The sequence below is a fragment of the Macrobrachium rosenbergii genome, chromosome 39, assembly GCF_040412425.1.
Source record: "Macrobrachium rosenbergii isolate ZJJX-2024 chromosome 39, ASM4041242v1, whole genome shotgun sequence".
NCBI lineage: Eukaryota > Metazoa > Arthropoda > Malacostraca > Decapoda > Palaemonidae > Macrobrachium > Macrobrachium rosenbergii.
The window spans coordinates 16,030,875-16,050,889 of record NC_089779.1 but is presented as its reverse complement, the minus strand read 5'-3'; the positions used below and the strand labels follow the sequence as shown (position 1 = coordinate 16,050,889).

Sequence of the window (20,015 nt, the reverse complement as noted above, 5' to 3'; positions counted from 1 at the left end):
CTTAAAAAATATATATCCGTCATCTAAACATTTTATTATGTTAGCATTAAATTTATTTGCATTTTTACACTTAAATTTCATCAGCTGTAGAAATGCATCATTTCAGGATTCTACCAAAAATATAAAAAAGTAACAATGCTCACAATGTGGGAAAGTGAGTCTGAATCAACTCCTCACTGACAATGTTAGGTCCCAAAGACCAGGTGATAACACCTTTTAAAATATAAAATATAACATAGGCATCTAAACATTATTATCATGATGATTAATAGAAGAACAAATACAAACTGTTACTTAGTAACACTATCTTACTTATAATATTTTATAGATACAATATTATGCTATAGTTTCTGGGTTATACAAAGCCTTTATCAAATATTCACAGTAATTATAAATAAATTACCTCAGCTATAATGAAGGAGGAGGTTATTGACAAGATATGGACAGTTGAGTACAGTATAAAGTGAATTCCATAAATGTACTGTATTAGTAAATCTGTTAAACAGATGACTCTACAGGTCATGCATAATGTATTCCTACAAAATTTGACTTTTACATAGGAGTGTTCTTAGCATGAACTCGAAAGGTTGTAGAAACTAAGTAACAAGATAGTTAAGCGGATTAACACAATATAGTAGCTGCCTTCTTATTAATATTACTCAGAAGATGAACCCTACAGTTAAGTAGATTGACACAATATAATAGCTGCCTTCTTATTAATATTATTCAAAAGATGAACCCTATAGTTAAGTGGATTGCCACACTATAATAACTGCCTTCTTATTAATATTATCCAGAAGGTGATGCCTATTCATATGGAACAAGCCCACAGGGGTCACTGACTTGAAATTTAAGCTTCCAAAGAATATGGTGTTCATTATGAAGCCTGAGCTTTGAAGTTCCAATTGCACAACATCATGGAGACTGTGATACCCTTTCTTTAGGGCACCGGTGCGAGTTCAGACCTCTCACCATTCCAGCTTAGGCTGAGGAATACTCCTACACAAAAGGCTGTAGTTTTTATAGTCACAAAAAATACAAAATTACTGTACTATAAAAATTTGATACATCTGATGACAATGCTGAAAGTCCCATTACTGTATATCAAAATCCCTTGTCAAAAAATTTAACCTTAAAAATAATTAATTTAATATCACTGAGAACAAACCTTTATAAGGATCCTCAAGAACCCTGTGATATTCAAATAAGCAAACAGGATACTCATATTATTTAATAATAGATCATCTATACGTCACAAGGTAAGACTATACTTTAATATCCTGTCTATCAGTTTCAAGTTGCACCTCTTTCAATTACCACATCACAATGATTTCTCTTTGAATTGCCGTTCCTTCTACAGTGAGTAACTGTACAGTACCCTCCATCCTTTTTCCAACCACCTTTTTCTTGGTAAATATCTCTTACATACAGTTTCTGGAATGGACTACATTTCGTAGAACTATATCAACCACTGCCAGTACTTAAAATCTTGAATGTTTTCACATTTTCACCCTAAAAAATCTCATTTCTTTTGCACAGTGATTTAGCACACGGGACTATATCAAATAAAATGTCACTTCAATGGCAATGTACAGATAAATACAAAGTTCTAATCCATAAATCCTGAAGCAATTAAAAGTAATCTATGTTGAAGATCAATTTATTAGTCACAAATGTGTGAAAATATAAAGGCATATTTTTCTTCCTCTTCCACTTTATGGAAAACGAATTCTTCAAGACTAGATTCTACTGCTTAAGAGTTACTCACGCCCATTACCATCTAACTTACACATACAAATCTGTTGCATTACATAAACACCACACAACATAAAACCAAAACAAATAGACATTAAGACAATACAAGACCACTAACCATGTTATGAGGCAAATGAACAATTGCTCATAAAATCAAGGACTATAAAATTAGAATACAACACCCATGGATAATACCAGTTTCATAGAAATTACAAGAACAATCAGTGTATGAATTATAACATGGGCTCAAACCAAGATAATACAGTTTGCACTAAATGTCAGTATTTTTACTGTACATATTCTGGTATATAGTTACTACTTCTCCAAGCATAGACACTATTAGCTAAAAGTACGACTTTATGACCTTTTACTAAATAGCATATGCTAAACTTTTTCTATTGGTATATGTTACATAATTCTAAAAAAACTTGAAATTGACTTGCAAGATTTTCAGTGAATTTTGAACCAAAAAAGTGGATGTAATGGTAAGATTTTTTTTTTTATTTTTAGTTTTCATATATGTTTTGCAAAGACTTGACAAGTAAGTGGCTTCACAGGCAAAATAAGGGAGGGCCCACAATATCTGGAATATGAATTTAATCTTAAATACTTTCTTGTACTATTTGACTGGAGGGAATTCATATCTTTACACAATAGAAACAGAAGGCATATGCACTGACTGAGCTCTGACTGGCAGGGAACCCATTCCACTAGATATGAATGGTAATAACATGGTCGTTAAAACATATAACCAATAAGGAAAACGAGGTGTCACACCCAAGGGCTGAAACCATAAGCCATGATGCAGAGCGTCCCTTATATCATGGCCTATGACACAAAGAAAGACAAATATGGAAACTTTCAGACAAAATAAGGATTTGAACACAACAGAGGAAATGTAAAACAATATGCTGAAGAGCAAAGGAGGCAAGACGAAGTGGAACAAACCTCTCTGCCAGTGTGTAAGTTCGTACCCCTGGAAAAAATATCCAAAATTAAGGGCTGCACAAATTGTATATTAATGCCTGCTTAAAATGTTATGGGTTGTATGTCTACATAACTAAGAATGTATATAAAATTTATGCAAGTACATATTTATGACAATCAACTAGTGCATGTAGCAATTACATAATAATACTGAAAGATAAAGAGCATAATTTTAAAAGTTCAGTTTTGGCACATTGCCTTAAATACTGTATTTCTTTCAAAAACTTTTTTCCTTGTACAATGCACATTTATTACCAGAATGCAGAATGCTGACTGGGCCTTGAAAACCAATATATGGCAAAGAAATTCTGACTGATCTCTAATGAATATCAAATTAATATTCAATACCTGATAAACTGCGAAATGAAAACTGACTTACTCAAGATAAAAAGGAACCCTTGCTATATAAAAGCCTTGAGATCAATTTCTTGACCAATTACCCTTATAAAGAATAATGCTGCAATTAGCAATAACTGTGATGAGTACCTGTCTAATCAGTGCTACCTAGCTAGCCCTTCGCTGGCTGAGTCAGTTGAGGTTCCGACTGTTACTCGATGGGCCGGAGTTCAATTCCCCGGCTGGCTGATGAAGAGTTAGAGGAATTTATTTCTGGTGATGGAAATTCATTTCTCGCTATAATGTGGTTCGGATTCCACAATAAGCTGTAGGTCCCTTTGCTAAGTAACCAATTGGTTCTTAGCCACGTAAAATATGTCTAATCCTTCGGGCCAGCCCTAGGAGAGCTGTTAATCAGCTCAGTGGTCTGGTAAAACTAAGGTATACTTTTAGTGCTACCTAGCTAAGTTTCCCCTGGCTACTGATGCATGAGTGCAACCCTATAGCTACTTGCACCATATTCTCTCTATCTGTTAGAAATTTAAATTATTATTATCATTATATCTTTTTGTAAAGATGGTAAGAGCACTAAGCCTCCACTCAACCATCCTCTTTTTCACCTGAGCTTGGGTTGACTGTCGCCTTCCCATATACAGAAAAAAACTGAGCTTTTATAACATAACGGCACAAGCAAAGTTGTGCCAAAATAAAAACGAGTAAATACCAACACTATTGTAATAAGAAACAATTAAACTATGGGAGATAAATAAGCAACTTACTGTACTTTTATAAAAAGCTTATGTATTATACAGTACTGTACTACCATTCTCATTTACAAAAAAAAATAATTTTTGCAAGATTCCAAAAAAAGGGGTTATCTGGAACACCAAAAATGAATTACAGACTGAAGACAGTTATTACTTAACTTGTCAATTGACTAAAATGTCTATTATTATAATATTCACAGAATGGTTAATGGTTAAAGCTGGTTTTTGATAACAAGGAAAATCAGTGGTGCATGGTAAACTTTTCTCCAATCTATACAGTACATGGTGATTATAGTAGTCTGATCAATATCGATATAATTACAGTACTTTCAACTTTTGCAATAAAATTTTCATAACAGGAGAATATAATCATGCTTCATAAAGGAAAACTCAACTCAAAACATCAAGTATCTTACCTGAAGTGTATAAGACAGGTCTGTGATGATGTGGTCCAAATCTACTGCACTTGCTACGGCAAATGCCATACCCATATTGTAAAAATTTATGAGCGAGAAAAATGATGAGCTTTCTTGTCTACCTGCATATTTCACGTTGTCATTCCAATGTGATGGGACACAACTGCTAAAACTTAGTTGTGGATTTAAAAGGCATACTATTCGCCAGGATACTGCTGCTATTAAACCATGGATCACAGTGTCTGATGCTCTCAGGAGAGACCTATGACAAAAAAAAGCAAATATATAAGAAAAATGCTGTACAAGCGCAAACCATATCTTAAACATGGTAAATCATTACTGTATACAGTATTGGACCTGTGCTAACTGACAAGTCAGCTGAAGTGACATACAACACTAGGTACGCCACAGTGAATGTAAACAAACTGAAATCCCTTATGTGTGTATTCAATAATTTTTGTGAAGTAATATTACTACCAAGTTATGTAAAAAAAAATCTCCTAAGTAATGTATTGAATTCTGTGAAGAAACTGTATTACCAAATCAAACCAAAACACTGTATTTAATACTGTATTTTTTATGTACAAACAAAACTGTATACAGTAATATAAGCTGCAAGAACAATACTTGGTAAACCAATAAACTGCCACAAATCACATTAAAATTCTCACTTACACATCAAACTGCTGTTTATGATGACAGAAAACATGAAATACAATATATGGGAGAACGAAAAAGCCCAGAAAACACACCTAGTTCTACATCTAACCATAACTACTGTACTTCATATGGATATCTGTAATTCATATGAACATGTAGCCTGTTTATTTTTACACATCTTACACATAAAAAGTCAATATGATAAATCCTTCATAAGTAATGAACCTTTGATACAAAATGTACTTCAGTGTTATAAGAACTTCATGAGGAAATTCATTTTGACTCCTAATTTACGGTTATCACATCACAAATTCTACTTGATGAACTACTTTGTCAGTATATATTAAGGAAAATAAGTACTGTACTACATATAAAATTCTTTGTACCGTGTGTACTGTTTCAACTTACTTGGGTGGTAATGTTATCACAAAATCTGCTACAAGGCGGTCTCCAAGCCATGTTATAATTAAAAGAACACAGCACAGCAGTGCTATCTCTAATTTGTTTGCCTTCTCAATGTTCTGCATATTTTCCGATGTTTCATCCAATTCTTCATTCATTTTCATCCATCCTTCCATGTCACCTGCAAACTATAGTAAATTGTTTGTTGCGTAAAACTAGTGAAAAAAGTGCTTTCAATAAATATTTCTTACATCATATCACGCTGCGCTTGCAAATAGGTCAAAATCAGTTTTCCACGAATTGGTTCAATAGAAGTATTAAAAAATTTCAGAACTGGTCTAAAAGCACATTGTATTCAAAATTATAAAAAAAGGTACAATTTCATAAAAACACACGTAAGGCCAGTAATGAAGACTTTCACTTGACTAAGGGGACGACAAATTAATTTCTCGCCAAGACCAAACCAAATGAATAATGACAACATTTTATCAATGTAAACAAGCTTTGTATATTTTCTGAATTCTCATTTGGCCTTTCTATTGTCTTCTAGTTACATTCCAGTGTCTTTAAGAAATTCTAAGTGAATATAATACATGAACAAGAATGTACAACTCTTCTTGAAGAATTTTACAACCTAGTCTGTAGCATAATAATTTTCAGGGTTAAGTTTTCGAAAGTTTTCAGAATCCAACCACCTTTTATATGTGGCATAAAGCTCTATGACGGCTTCCTTGTGTTCTGACTGTGCAGACACCGTCTGGAATTTTATTACCAGATTCAATAACAATAATGCAGGAGCCATGCAATTTCAAAAAGATCGTAGGGTAATCCCTTTGGCAATATGTCAAGTAAGTGGTGCTTTCATGACCATGTTTATGGGAACATTATTGGAAAAGGCTCATGCTGAGGTATGGTCTTTCTCTTACTGAATCATTTTTATAATGAGAACCATACAAGTCTCATACCCACGAGGGTGAGGTGACTCTACTACATTTTACTGTACCCTAACCCAACCTGCACTGGATAGTGTACCATCTTGCTATTAAACTGCAGCCTTCAAATTGAAAACCTTAAGGTAAGAATTATGCTAACTGTACGTAAGGTTAAGGGGGGGCCCTAAGATTGGGTGGGACTCTTTGCAGTAGTTTAGATTAGGCTAATGTGTATCCAAGAACATATCAATGACAATTTTTAGGCAATTTTAAGAGGGGTCTCGGAGAAAGGGCATACTGTACATCCCAGTCAGGCAGGATGTTAGATTATGTTACTTTTAATAGTAGTCTGACACTACTAAATGTTCTTAAGATTTCAGTGAAAGCTATTACAATTTCCTTCTATGCCAAAGCATTGCAAAATCACACATTATAAAAGTAATTTATATTTTTCCTGGCTATAAAACAACGCTTACGTAGAGCAGTCCTCAGGATGTGCTAAAATCATAAACTAGTGGAAAGTAAATAAGTGGGGAGGAGGGAGACCACCACTCTCTTGTCATTATTGAGCATTGTTTCCTTCTGCATCAGAGACTAGGCCTATGCAGGGTGGTTGAGGTGGGATCATGATAAGAGGTTAGATTAAGTTAGGTGGGGGGTGTCCAGAGGGTGCAAAGTCCCTTTGACCAGACTAGGACCCAGTGCCCTAAGTCAAGTTAGGTCAGATGTGGATAGGGTAAAACTATAGAACAGCTCCGCATGGGGTATTACCTTGGAAATTGAGTTTTTCTACAGTATTTTGGTTACTTATCAAGAACTTACCTTTATTTTTTGACGGTCAACTGTAATTAACCTGTAATTAACCTCAGAACTGATATGTTATTCTATGCTGGCCACCCTAGAATGCTATTGTGCAAGTGCAGTGTTACAGGGAAGTTTTTGGTAAAAAGTGGTTCCCTTCACTCAGGGGTGGAGACCCCCAGCTAAGTAACACGGCCTGTTAGGTTAGGTTAGGTTACATCTGGTTAGTATTGTTCCTTTTCTAATACGTTTCCTTAGTCAATCCCTTCTTGAACATATGGCTCCCTAATAACATGTGCATGCATGGAACCATTCTATGACAACATAACAGTCCAGTCTTCCCCCTAACGACTTCCCCCACCCAAAACCCCGCATTCCCAAAGGGTCCCCAACCATGTTGGATGGAGATATGAGGTTGATAATATTTGACCGGCAATAAATAACACCACCTCCTTCATCAGCGGAGCTGTTCTACAGTTTTACTGTGGTTAGCTTTGGTGCCCTAAATTAGGCTAGGTTGGGGGGTCCAGCGAGGTTAAAGCCCCATGGTCTGGTAAGGACCCAGCACCCCAGGTTGGGGTAGGTTAAGCACTTAGTTTGCGTTACCCAACCAAAAGGGGTCCTGGCGTCTCTGAAACTATTAATTTGCTATTAAATTCAATATCAGATGCATTTAAAATACACAGTGAAATATACGAAAATCCTATTTAGAACTCCATCATACAATTACTCTTTAAAGCAAATATATTTCTTTCAACCTAACCTAACTTCCGGTGGGGGTTACCTATGAATTTCCTAAGGACCTGAATATCATAAGAACCAAATTTCACAAATTTCGAATGAACTATTAATATGTTTATTCTTTACATGTATATTATTTATCATTAACTTAAGAACGTTAACATAAAGGGAACAAAAACGAGAGGTTTGACACAAAGGTAATTTCGAAAGCACACAAAAGAATGGAACCTGTGTGATGTATAAATGGTATTTAGATGTTATTTAACATATAATTACCTTTATTTCTACGTAGGTGTATTAGAAATGACGTCCATCTTGTAATCGACGTGTTCAGGAATACGATTACCTTGTGTTAATAGTGATATCATATTTCATCATTCACTGTCAGGTAACTTGGCATAGTACTTGTAGTAGTAGTCTTGGGAGTTTACCTTTAAAACGGCTTCCTGGCCCTTCCCATTTTGCATTTAATTGGATTATTGAAGTATATTTTTCATATATATTTTTTTAAAATAAATTCTTCCCAATTTTCAGTTTACTCTCTAAGCAGAGTGTGGTCCTAAGAAAAAGAAGCAGTAAACAGAAATAATAACAATAAAGCCATTAGTTCCTCCTTATCTTCCAGATATGGCTACTGCAGGATTCTAATGTTCCTAATATTACTGTATGCTTGGCAACAGAGTAAGAAACTCTTAGGTTTTCAATTGCTTCTTCAGCATATAGACATTTGGTCTCTTGCCCATTTAATATTCTGTCATTTATTTCTAGCGTGTTAAATCTTGCTCGGCTAATCAACATAGTTTTCTCTTAGCTATCATACCGAGGTTCGTCTAGTATTTTCCTTAAATTTACTACAGATTCTCTGTGTTGATTTTCATGTTTCTGTTTTCCAGTCCTTATGTCAGAACTTCATTATTTCCATGGCATTTATGAACGCTGCCATTGCCAGTCCTTTACAGTACAACTTCTCTATCATCACTCGGGTTCAGCTCTACTTATGACTGAGTCAGCCATGTTCACCATCTGTTATGCTTTAATTTGAACCATTTTCCTTCTCTGAAACTATCTTTTGAGTTTTTTATTGCAAGCACTGATATCTTATAAGTTTTACTATTATTATTCCTTTAATGCGTCGCATTTCTTCTATGTCATCTGTAGGCTACTGTACCAGTTTTTGAATTTCAATATGTTAATTTTATGGTTATTTATTTAGTTGAAACGTCCTTATGACTGTACGGGCTCTTGCTCTTGACAACCCGTAAGTGCTTGTTTATGTTTAAGCCAAATTAGTTTTTATAAGAATTTTAATGGCCCTTATTATTAATTCCCAAGAATGACTGAGGATCAGTCCGTCGTCTGCACAGAACAGTGTCACGATTCTTAGACTTCCGTTCCTAAATCCTACAATTGATAGTCAATCAGATAAGGAAATACAGTCATATTCAGGGCATACTTGTCCTATTCAACTGCATTATTGACATTCAATCCATTCCTTCGGCATCTCCCCACAATGCCAATTTTCACTTATTTGTAGCTTATCATTTCTGATTCCGTAAGATTTACTACATTTTTCCAGACTGAAAACGGAAGTTGCTGTAAATGGCGACAGTTGTAAATATATTTCATAGATGTACAGGTATATGCAGAGGGAAAGGCTAAAGAGCAAATGGATTTTAGAATAGAAAATGAAAACATAGGCCTATTGTTTGAAGCGGTTAAGTTCATGTATAGAAATAATTTTTGGAAAGTCTGTGGAAAGAGGCCAAGCTGGATGACGCAAGAGAGGGAGGAATTAGTGCAAAATTTAAGAAGGCTTGTGGAAGCGACTGTTAAAAATGAAATGAGCTGTGGAAAGACGGCAAAAAGAAGATATGATTACAAATGGAATGCTGTGGCGAGGTGTGACCGTGTAAGTGTGATCAAGTTGCTTAGTGCGGTGTGTAACACATCCGGACGAGGAATCCGTGAGATATTTTCTTCATGTAAAGGTGACCATGATAAAGAAGAATGTATGAATATTAGGGACATGACTTTATTTAGTATGTAGGGGGCACGAGGATGAACTGTACCCAGCTGCAAAACTTGGCTAAAGGGTAGAATGAGAACACTTGAACGGCAAAAGTAGGCCTAATATGTTTAAATCCATCTTCTAAGGGAGGAAAATGGTTTAGAATTGTACTGAACAACACCTAACTTGTATTTTCTACAAAAAACGTTAAACATCTCGAAAATTAGTCATATTTTAGTAAATGTCCCTAGACCGTTCTCGTTTAATATACAGTACAGATTATCGTTACTATGGCTTAAAACTAATTAAGTTTGATGTCAAAACTGAAAATAGATAATAAGCACAAATAATAAAGACGGTGGGGAACTTGCGAATAGTCTACTAATCAACAAACATTTAAAACATGAGGAATCAAATTTACGTGAAGTGAAAATAGAACGTTTTCACTTGTAATGAATGTAGGCCTACTTAGATTCAGCCAGCCTTGTGCTGGCACATTTATTGTGAATGTGCCACTTTTCAAAAAAAAAAGAAAAAAAAAAACACGTGAATATTGATCTGCTGAACATGGTTGAGCAACAACTTCATCAAAACACCAGAGTGCTGTAATACTCTCTAAAGTAGACTATCAAATAATTTACTAAAGGAGTTACAAGGTTTGATTAAGAAGTTACCCAAAGTTAAGTATACCTTAGTTTTACCAGACCACTGAGCTGATTAACAGCTCTCCTACGGCTGGCCCGAAGGATTAGACTTATTTTACGTGGCTAAGAACCAATTGGTTACTTAGCAACGGGACCTACAGCTTCTCAAACTGATAATACATCTCGGCTGTGTGTTCATCCTAAAGGCCTTATTTAGCCTTATTGATTAACCTTTTAAAGCAAAAATGTAATATAAAATTTTTGACGTAGGCTGCTCAGCGATAAGTACACAGACATATACAGAAATATTTCACCAAATGTGTACACTAGACTAATGGAGTCACGATGCAACCAAGAATTTGGAAAAGTGGCCTTTGAAAACACGGCACTCAGAGTCCGAGAATATTTAAAAGTTGATCCAAGAACTAAGGAGATGTGTAAACCCAGAGACATTTGAGAAACTACAGACATGATTACTTAAAAAAATAGTGATAGTAAGAACTAGCTATCCAAGATAACTATGAATTGAAACTGCCCCTAAAAAAACAGGAATCTCTCCATAATCAAATGAGGGTGATAATGGAATGATGATATTACTTTACAACTGTGCTTTCGATAATTAGTTTATTTTGTTTTCCATTCACCATGCAGAGAATGCACAGGCTATTCAATGAAAGCTATTTCCTCTTTACGATTTGCGAGAGAAAAAGTATTGACCACAGGATGACAGGAACAGCAAGCTTGCCACATTCAAACTAACATTTTGATTTTTATTTATGACTGTTAGTCTATTTGTTACTAATCTGACAAGGTAAGCTTAAGTCGACTTTAATTTCTAGAAATAACATCGCTACAATGGGAATCTAGGAGATAAAAATGAATAATAAGAAAGTCGTCTGTCGGCTATTACTTTTCAGAACACTCTCGAGATCACGTGATTTCAGGGCTGCGACGGTGACACGGGGTTAGTGTTACCTGTCAAACAGGTGATGTATGTACAGTGCGAATTCGTTTACTGAAATATAGTGATTTTACCGTGGTAATCCGCGTTTAATAGTGTTTGTTTCAGTGACCAGCTTTATTTTACGTTGCACAGGGACCTCAGAACTACCTGAAGTTTTAAGCGAAAAGTTCTCCAAGGTCCGGTAAGTATGCCAAGGATAGTCATTGGGGCAAGTTCTGGCGAGTGCCGGTTTGCAATGGTTATTGTGGTTATTTCAATGGATGTCATAAACTGTGTTTTGTCATTGATCGATTTCTTTATGGGAGAGTTAAGTCTACTTTAGTCTATCCTAAATTGTTCCACTTGTGGACAACTGTCCTAGGTCGTAGCTTAATGCAACACTTGAGCCAAGCCAACTTTTGAAGGGTGGTTTTCAGGAATTCCAGCTTAATCTTGTGTGCGAACTTTAAAGAATTTTACGCTTAGTTTTTGGTAAGGGGTAGATGTAACTTGTTTAATTTAAATAATTATATGAGTTATCGGATTAAGAGTTCATAGCCAAGGTCTGGTTGCTTATGTGGTAATTCTAAGCCGTAGTTCCGCGGTGAGCTAGATTATGGCAATTGACGTTTTCCTATGTTATTTTACTTGCTTTACAAGAATTTAAAGTATTTTGTCGGCCGGCTGTAACTAAACTGTAGTTGACCCTTGAAGACTACCCGACGGGGTAAATCTAAGCCGGCATTCTCCAGCGAGCCCCCCACCCCCTTCCATACCTAATACAGCAAAACTGTAACCAGTTAAAAGTTAAGTATACCTTAGTTTTACCAGACCACTGAGCTGATTAACAGCTCTCCTAGGGCTGGCCTGAAGGATTAGACTTATTTTACGTGGCTAAGAACCAATTGATTACTTAGCAACGTGGTAGATCTAAGCCAGCTGTCCGCGGTGAGCTAGGCTATGGCAGTTGACGTTTTTCTGTGGAACTTTACCTGCTGAACAAGAATTCAAGGATATATTTTGGCGGCCAAATGTAATTGAGCTGTAATTTACCTTACATATACCTTAGTTTTACCAGACCACTGAGCTGATTAACAGCTGTCTTAGGGCTGGCCTGAAGGATTAGACTCATTTTACGTGGCTAAGAACCAATTAGTTACTTAGCAACGGGACTTACAGCTTATTGTGGAATCCGAACCACATTATAGTGAGAAATGAATTTCTATCACCAGAAATAAATTCCTCTAATTCATCATCAGCCAGCCGGAGACTCGAACTCAGGCCTAGCGAGTGCTAGCCCACAACTCTACCGACTTGCCCAACAAGGAACTGTAATTTACCTTAGAAATGTAGCCGACGGTAAGGGGGACCTGTTGGGAATTGAGGTTTTGGGTGGGAGAAGACACTTTCGAGAATAGCTGACGGTAAGGGGGACTCGTTGGGGATTTGAGGTTTTTGGTGGGTAAATAACTTGGGAAAAGGTTTGGGCACCTTATTGATGTGTTTCCTGTTACATATGTCATCTGGAACACAAAAAAAAGCGTAAAAAAAATGGCGAATAAATATACACCAGGAGCCATTCCAAAGGCACTTTTTATGTATTACTAGTACTGCAGATTCCAGGCCCTATCACGCATGCGCGGTCTTACAGGTGAGCCAATCACCGGATGCCTCCAACAGTCCAACAGAGAGTAGAATTCTAAGCTGGTGTTCCGCGGTGACCTAAACGTTGTCGTGTGTTATTTTACTTGCATTACAAGAATTTAAAGTACATTACCTCTTGCCAGAGCATACGAGCTTGCCAAGATTCATTCAAAATGCAGATAAGGCGCGCAGCGCCGTTCCGCTACGCCAAAACTGAAAGCAGAAATGGTAATATTTTGCCGCTGACATTTCTTCGCCCCAACCGAAAGCTTCGAATGGTGTCCAGTCGAGCTAGATTATGGCAGTTGACGCTTTTCTGTGTTATTTTCCTTGTTTTACAAGAGTTTAAGTAATATTTTGCCGGCCAGCTGTAGCTTAACTATAATTTACCTTTGAACTGCAGTTTACCTTTGAACTGCAGTTTACCTTTGAACTGTATAGATCGTTGCAGGGGACCCGTTGGTACCGTCGTGTAGCCTTCAGAGGTCAATTACATTTTAGTTACAGCTGACCGCCAAAATATTATTTTAAAATCTTGTTCAGCAAGTAAAATAACATAGGAAAACGTCAATTGTCATAGGCTAGTTCACCGCGGACAGCCGGCTTAGAATTCCCGCTATGGAGGGGGGTGGGGGCTCGCTGCGGAATGCCAGCTGAGGTCTACCCCGTCGGTAGTGTATTCTTCAAAGGTCAATTACAGTATAGTTACAGCCAGCCGACAAAATATTACTTTAAATTCTTGTAAAGCAAGTAAAATAACAGGAAAACATCAATTGCCATAGTCTTGCTCCCTGCGGAACTATGGCTTAGAATTACCACTGAAGGTTCTCTGCAGCATCCCTTCGGCCCTTAGCAGCAACCCTTTTCATTCCTTCTTCTGTGCCTCCATTCATATTCTCTCTTCCATCTTGCTAACTCACCCTCTTCTAGCAATATTTTCATAGTGCAACTGTGAGGTTTTCCTCCTGTTACACCTTTCAAACCTCTCTACTCTCAAATTCTGTTTCAGGACTGAATAACCTCATAGGTCTCAGTGCTTGGCTTTGGCCTAAATTCTGTTTTCCATCTATTCCACTAAGGAAGAGCTCTGCAAGCTAATATCGTTTATTGATAAAATATTTTGGCCGAACAATGTAGAAAATGGTGTATGTAACGCAGTACAGGTGAGATTATTTGAGAAATGTAAGAATCACAGAGAGAATTGACGATAAAGTTGGAATCTCTTACAGATGCTCCTGAAATCTTTCCAAGTTCTTTGTTCAGAATTACTGTAAGTTTACACATTTTTTTCAAAGTGCTTAGGTTACTTTTAAACCTTCAAGTATAAATTAATGAATTGTGGTAGGTTTGAATGTGGAAATGTTGGTTACCCCTTTGTAACCCTCATTCTCGAAGTCAAATTCGACGAGGGACAACGGTTTGAAATGAGGGTTTTATAAAAGATGATGGGGATAATAAAACTAGTCTAAGGATGCAACATGGCTAAACGTAACCTAACTGGGTTCAACCTGACTGGGAATCTTTGCCTCCCCCAGACCCTAATACAAAGTGGGCACTGGAAGCTGCAAATCATTTTGTGAAATATAAGCAAGCATCCTAACTCAGCTGCCCATAAACTGACTTAGGGTGTCAGATCTTACTTAACACAGATATTACCTAACTTGTAATAATAGTTGGAGGTGAAGAGTTGGTTCAGAATTGAATGACAAGGTTTATAGAGCTGAATAATTAAATGCATCATGTATTAGTAAAATATGATGTGAGGTGAACTCAAGAAACCAAAAATGAGGACTATTTGCGCAAAAGGATGAATTAAAAATTATATTCAAAACAGTTTCTTGTGAGTTGGAATTTAGTTAAAAAAAAAAAAAAGTTGTTTCAGTTGGAATACTATCCATCACTCGTAGGTTAATTTTTACTTTAAACCTCATTTGCATTCCAGTAATGAAAGCATGATTTTGTTGCATTTTAATAGGTGCTTAGAATGTTTCTGACATTCATTTTGTACCAAATCAATAGTTTTACAGAGACAGGATCGCCCATTATATCCTACAATTGTGGGGGACCAAAGAGTGGGAGTGGGTCTTGTATTGTATTTGGGAGGAAGTAAACAATGAGTTAACCTAATCTAACCTAACCCAACCCAACCCAACCTAACATAGGACACCTGGCTGGTGGCTTTACCCCCTTGTAAGGTCTCCCCCCCCAACAATGTAACCTAACCTTAGGCACTACAAATTCAAATATTAAGGTTGTGACCCAACTTGATTTAACCTAGGGCTCTGGGTCCTTATCTGGCCAGGGTAATTTTTGCCCCTGAGCCATACCCTGAACCCACGGGCCACACTATCTAGCCTAACCTAGGGCACTTTAAATTAGAATGAACAGGGTCACAATCTTAACTCGGCCACACCTGACATAACCTAGCACTAGGATTCCAGGTTCTTACCTTAACAGGGAGGGGCTTCATCCCCAATCCCCGCCCAAAAACAACCTGGGTCACCAGATCCCGGCTTATCTAGTATCTGGTGTTGGTTTTAAAAGTGTTAAGTAAATTTCACTCAGATCAGAATCAGAAATTTGAGAAATATAATTTTTGGATTGGAGGGAGTTTACTGAAATGCTGCAAATAGACTGATAATTCTGTTAGTTTAAATTCCTCCAATTTCGTTGATAATTCTGTTAGTTTTAGTTCCTCCAATTTGCTTGAATATTACATGACTAAATTTTCATCCTCAGAGTGCATAAGTAGCTTTAATCTTCATTTTAAGGTCATTAAGGACTTATATTGAAGTGTAGAAAAATTTGACATTTTTCATATATGGGGACCTGTGGAAATTTAACAGAAAATTTTTAAATTAAGTTTCCTCCGTTTTTCTTGTAACTCATTACTTAGTTCAAGTTTTCGTCCTCAGAGTACATAAGTAGCATTAATCCTAATTTTAGGGTCATTAAAGACTTAAATTGAAGTGTAGAAAAATTAGACATTCTTGGCACATGAGGACCTGTGGAAATTTGACAGTTTTTGGTGAAATTATATTTCCTCCAGTTTCCCCTCTAATTTCTCTGTGACGAAATCCTCTCTCTCTCTCTCTCTCTCTCTCTCGCTCTCTCTCTCTCTCTCTCTCTCTCTCTCTCTCTCTCTCTCTCTCTCTCTCTCTCTCTCTCTCTCTCTCTCTCTCTCTCTCTCTCTCTCTCTCTCTCTCTCTCTCTCTCTCTCTCTCTCTCAACTTCAGCGCCTCCAGAGTCTTCCTTCCTTGAGAGTGCAATTTCAGGGTCCTTTGTAGAGATGATTGGAGAGGTGGAAGGAAGCATACTGTTCTTTTGGGATGTAGCATGATGGCGTGTCAAGAGTGGAGAAGGAAATTGCTCTAGGGAATATATATATATATATATATATATATATATATATATATATATATATATATATATATATATATATATATATATATATATAATGTATGTATATAGGCTATATATGTATATATATGTATACATACTGTATGTACCTATATATGTATATACTGTATATGTACATGTATATGTATGTGTATATATAAATTATATAGGCTGTATGTATGTATGTATGTATGTATGTATGTATTTATTTATGTAAGTAGATGTATGTACTGTATGTTTATATATATGTATGTATTTATGTTTATTATATATGTATATGTATGTGTATGTGTGTGAATGTATGTGTATGAAGTGTATATGTATTTATATATTACATTTGTGTGTATGTGTGTGTATTGTGAATTAGTTTGACACTGTTGGATGTAGAGAAACCTACTTTTTAATGGCTGGAAATAAAATACATGTGGATAATATAAGACACTTTTGAAATTAATTCTTGATAGGCCTATATCTTTAGCAATTGATCAAGAATTACACTCGAAAAAAGGGCCGTATTTATCCTTCACTTTAAAAAGAACGTTACTGTGTTTCATATTCTTCAAACAAATACATGCTAATTATAATTTATATTATCAGTTGTACTGGCCATTGAGATGACGAAAGTAATTGATTAGTATGTTTTTTATTGTAACACTTACGCACCGAGCATTAACATGCAAATTTGAGATTTGTGGTTCGCCTAGCTTGCCCGTGCTAACCATAATTGGTTATATACTAAAGTTGGTGTTGGAATCCCCTAGTATAACCGCGTTGCGAAGTCGATACTCATAGAGCGAATGTTATCAGGCGTTTGATTAATGCAGATATCAGACATTAATGAAAAACTTCTAATTTCGCAAGAAGGAAAATGCAATCGAATTAGTGGCCGCGATTTTTGTTCTCGTTTTATACTGAATATATGAACATTACAGCGAAGAAGTTCTAACCGGTTTGTAGCAATCCCGCCGTGTGTCATCTCTTGGAAATTTAAAACTCGACGCTCCAGCAGTAGTGGGTGGGGTTTTGGGGGGTGACTTGGGCTGGCTAGCGTCATTAGATTATAGACAATGGTTGTCTAGGCCAAGGTTCCGTGGACCTTGGTCTAGGCCAGTGATTCTCAAACTGGGTGCCGTGGCACCCTGGGGTGCCACAGACAGTGCCGCAAGATTGTCATGAATTTTGTCTTGGCTACATCATCTCAATGAACATTTGTAAAAAATAAAAAAATTTCAGAAGTCTTCATATTATTATCAGTGTGTCTTAATATATATATATATATATATATATATATATATATATATATATATATATATATATATATATATGTATATATGTATATATATATATGTATATATGTATATATATATATATGTATATACTAGCTTAAAGGTGATTATCATGTTTTTTTTATGTTAGTCTGCATTCATAACGCTTAAGTTTATCCAATCCTTTTGATATGCTCTTTGTTTGTACAGTATATTTCTGCATGTAGTACGGTGTGCCGATTTTGGTTGGAGTATGGATAATAATTTTATTCATTAAACAAGAAGTTAATTCATGCGATGTGGTGGGATGGTGAAGGAAGGGGTGCCACGGTAATGATTACATTAGTTAGGGTGCCATCACTGAAAAAAGATTGAGAACCACTGGTCTAGGTCAAGGCTATAGCCTAGCAGTCAGTCCACTTTTCAGTTGCTGGGCCCATCGCTGGGAAACTGTGTAGGTTTAATAAATGATAGAAAGATATTACCTGTTAGAATGACTGTAAAGAAAATCCAGTTTTGTAGAACTTGCACGGTAATCGCCCATGTTAAAGTAAATTAAAAATTTTTTTCAGGGTGAACAGTGATTCTCCTGAACATCGGAATGGTTAACAAATAACCCCCAGTGATAGATATGTCGGCAAATATTAAAGTACCTTTACTTGAGGTAGCTTGAACAGAATCATCCTTAGTACGTGGGTTTTATAGCATGAATCTCCATTTTTTTCATAGTTACGTACAACGAATTGTGGAAGCCATACTTTGGGTCACTTAAAGATCATTTATAAATGTCCAGTACAATGCTTTTATGTTTTGAGGGATATGAAGCACATCGTATTGGTACTTTGCAGAAAGGTCTAGATAATAAGAGGATACCGGTAGGAGAGGTTATAGTCAACGCATGAATTAGGCTTAAGATCAATTGGTCCATCACAGGGACTCTTATTTTTTCACAAGCTACAGTCTACGGCTTTCTGAATTTCAGTTGTCACAAATAGTTTTGAGATTGTTCGTTAAGGTATAGTTTTCTCAGTTCTTGGGTCATCTTTGAACAATACAGTCTGGGATTCGATTCGATTCGATTCACAGGTTCCTTTTCCAATATTTGTTTTGAGATTGTTCGTTAAGGTATAGTTTTCTCAGTTCTTGGGTCATCTTTGAACAATTTAGTCTGGGATTCGATTCACAGGTTCCTTTTCCAATATTTTTGGTGTGTATTGGCTCAGCAGTCTATATCTGCCCCTGGCTCTTGCGTGCATTTGGCAGTATTTTCATGTGGGTCCTTTACATATTTGGAGTTTTCGTCGATCTTATATGTATGTATAATATATGCATATGTAATTCTTTTCACTATTTTTATGAACTCTTAATTTTTCCCAAGAGCCACACCAAAATCCTGTGTTTTGAACCAGGTCCTCTGCTCAATAAATCAGTTGCCAGACCAACAAAGATTTACCACAAACACCAGACTTTGGGTAATAAACGTTCTAAAGAGGGTGACAGAAAGCAAAAACTTGAATTTAATTAATTCGCAAAAAACGCCTAAAAAAATAAAAATGCCCTCGAAAACCTGCTTGAGAAACTAGAAAAAAAAACGGGCAAATATATTACCTTCACCCATATCACAATCTACTTAACTGCTATAAGAGAGAAATGTCAGTGATAGATCGAAAACACTCACTCACTTCTACACGATAGAAAGAGATGAGAAAACCTGAACGCTAATAATATGCTTCATTTGCACAAAAACATAATTTATGAAAATTGATAACAATACACCTTTAAAAAATACAGAATTTTATCCCTCAACCATAACGATGAATTTACACACGAGTATGCAGTTGGAAAAGGCTCCGACGGGAGCTTCCACTTGACACTGGATGTTTAGTAAAAATCCTCCGACGGGAGACGCCACTAGCATGAAAGTGGTAAATATAGGCTAAAGGGGATGCTCACCCTTCTCCTGGCCTCAGAAGGCCTCCTGACGACTCCCGGAGGATACAGCAGTGCACTCGTCAATGCAAGGGATGGACCTTGCTCAGAAAATGTTGAACCTTCACCAAATGAAAAGGTTCACCACAATAAATAAGGTAACGAGAAAACAGCGAAACCACCAGGCGAAGAGAGGCAGTTACTGAAGACGATAATGCTCCGCTCGTTGAAAATATGATGAGAGAGAAACAAGCGGATGAATACAACTCGTTAACAATATGTACAAAACCCTTGAGGGGAGCGGAAAGAACAGAGTAGTTTCTCGGGACTAGTGCAAAAATGAAATAGGTTACAGGAGAAACCAAAGAAATGATTAAGGAGTTCAT

General features: G+C 36.4%; 1 protein-coding gene and 1 long non-coding RNA gene across 2 annotated transcripts in view; one reads left to right on the top strand and one right to left on the bottom strand.

The window, feature by feature from the left end:
• Positions 1 to 15: 15 nt before the first annotated feature.
• LOC136825770 (transmembrane protein 267) lies at positions 16 to 9,714 on the bottom strand. Its single transcript, XM_067082622.1, has 4 exons — positions 8,074 to 9,714; positions 5,330 to 5,511; positions 4,262 to 4,523; positions 16 to 2,731 (listed from the first exon to the last, which is right to left on the bottom strand). The coding sequence occupies exons 2-4, from the start codon at positions 5,497 to 5,499 to the stop codon at positions 2,402 to 2,404; spliced, it is 762 nt and encodes a 253-aa protein (XP_066938723.1). The 5' UTR covers positions 5,500 to 5,511; positions 8,074 to 9,714; the 3' UTR covers positions 16 to 2,401.
• Positions 9,715 to 11,565: 1,851 nt separating this feature from the next.
• The window catches only part of LOC136825768 (uncharacterized), a 95,453-nt gene continuing 87,003 nt past the window's right edge, over positions 11,566 to 20,015 (top strand). Inside the window, exon 1 of the long non-coding RNA XR_010849452.1 lies at positions 11,566 to 11,594. This is a non-coding gene — a long non-coding RNA (uncharacterized lncRNA). The remainder of the gene's footprint in view (positions 11,595 to 20,015) is intronic.

Bases quoted from the DNA above. Each gene is read 5' to 3' on its own strand.
- LOC136825770 (XM_067082622.1), bottom strand. From the start codon at position 5,499: ATGGAAGGATGGATGAAAATGAATGAAGAATTGGATGAAACATCGGAA. The intron at 4,524-5,329 runs GTAAGTTGAAAC...TTTTTGTCATAG, and splicing joins GTGATAACATTACCACCCAA to GTCTCTCCTGAGAGCATCAG. The intron at 2,732-4,261 runs GTAAGATACTTG...TATTTTTTCCAG, and splicing joins ACCTGTCTTATACACTTCAG to GGGTACGAACTTACACACTG.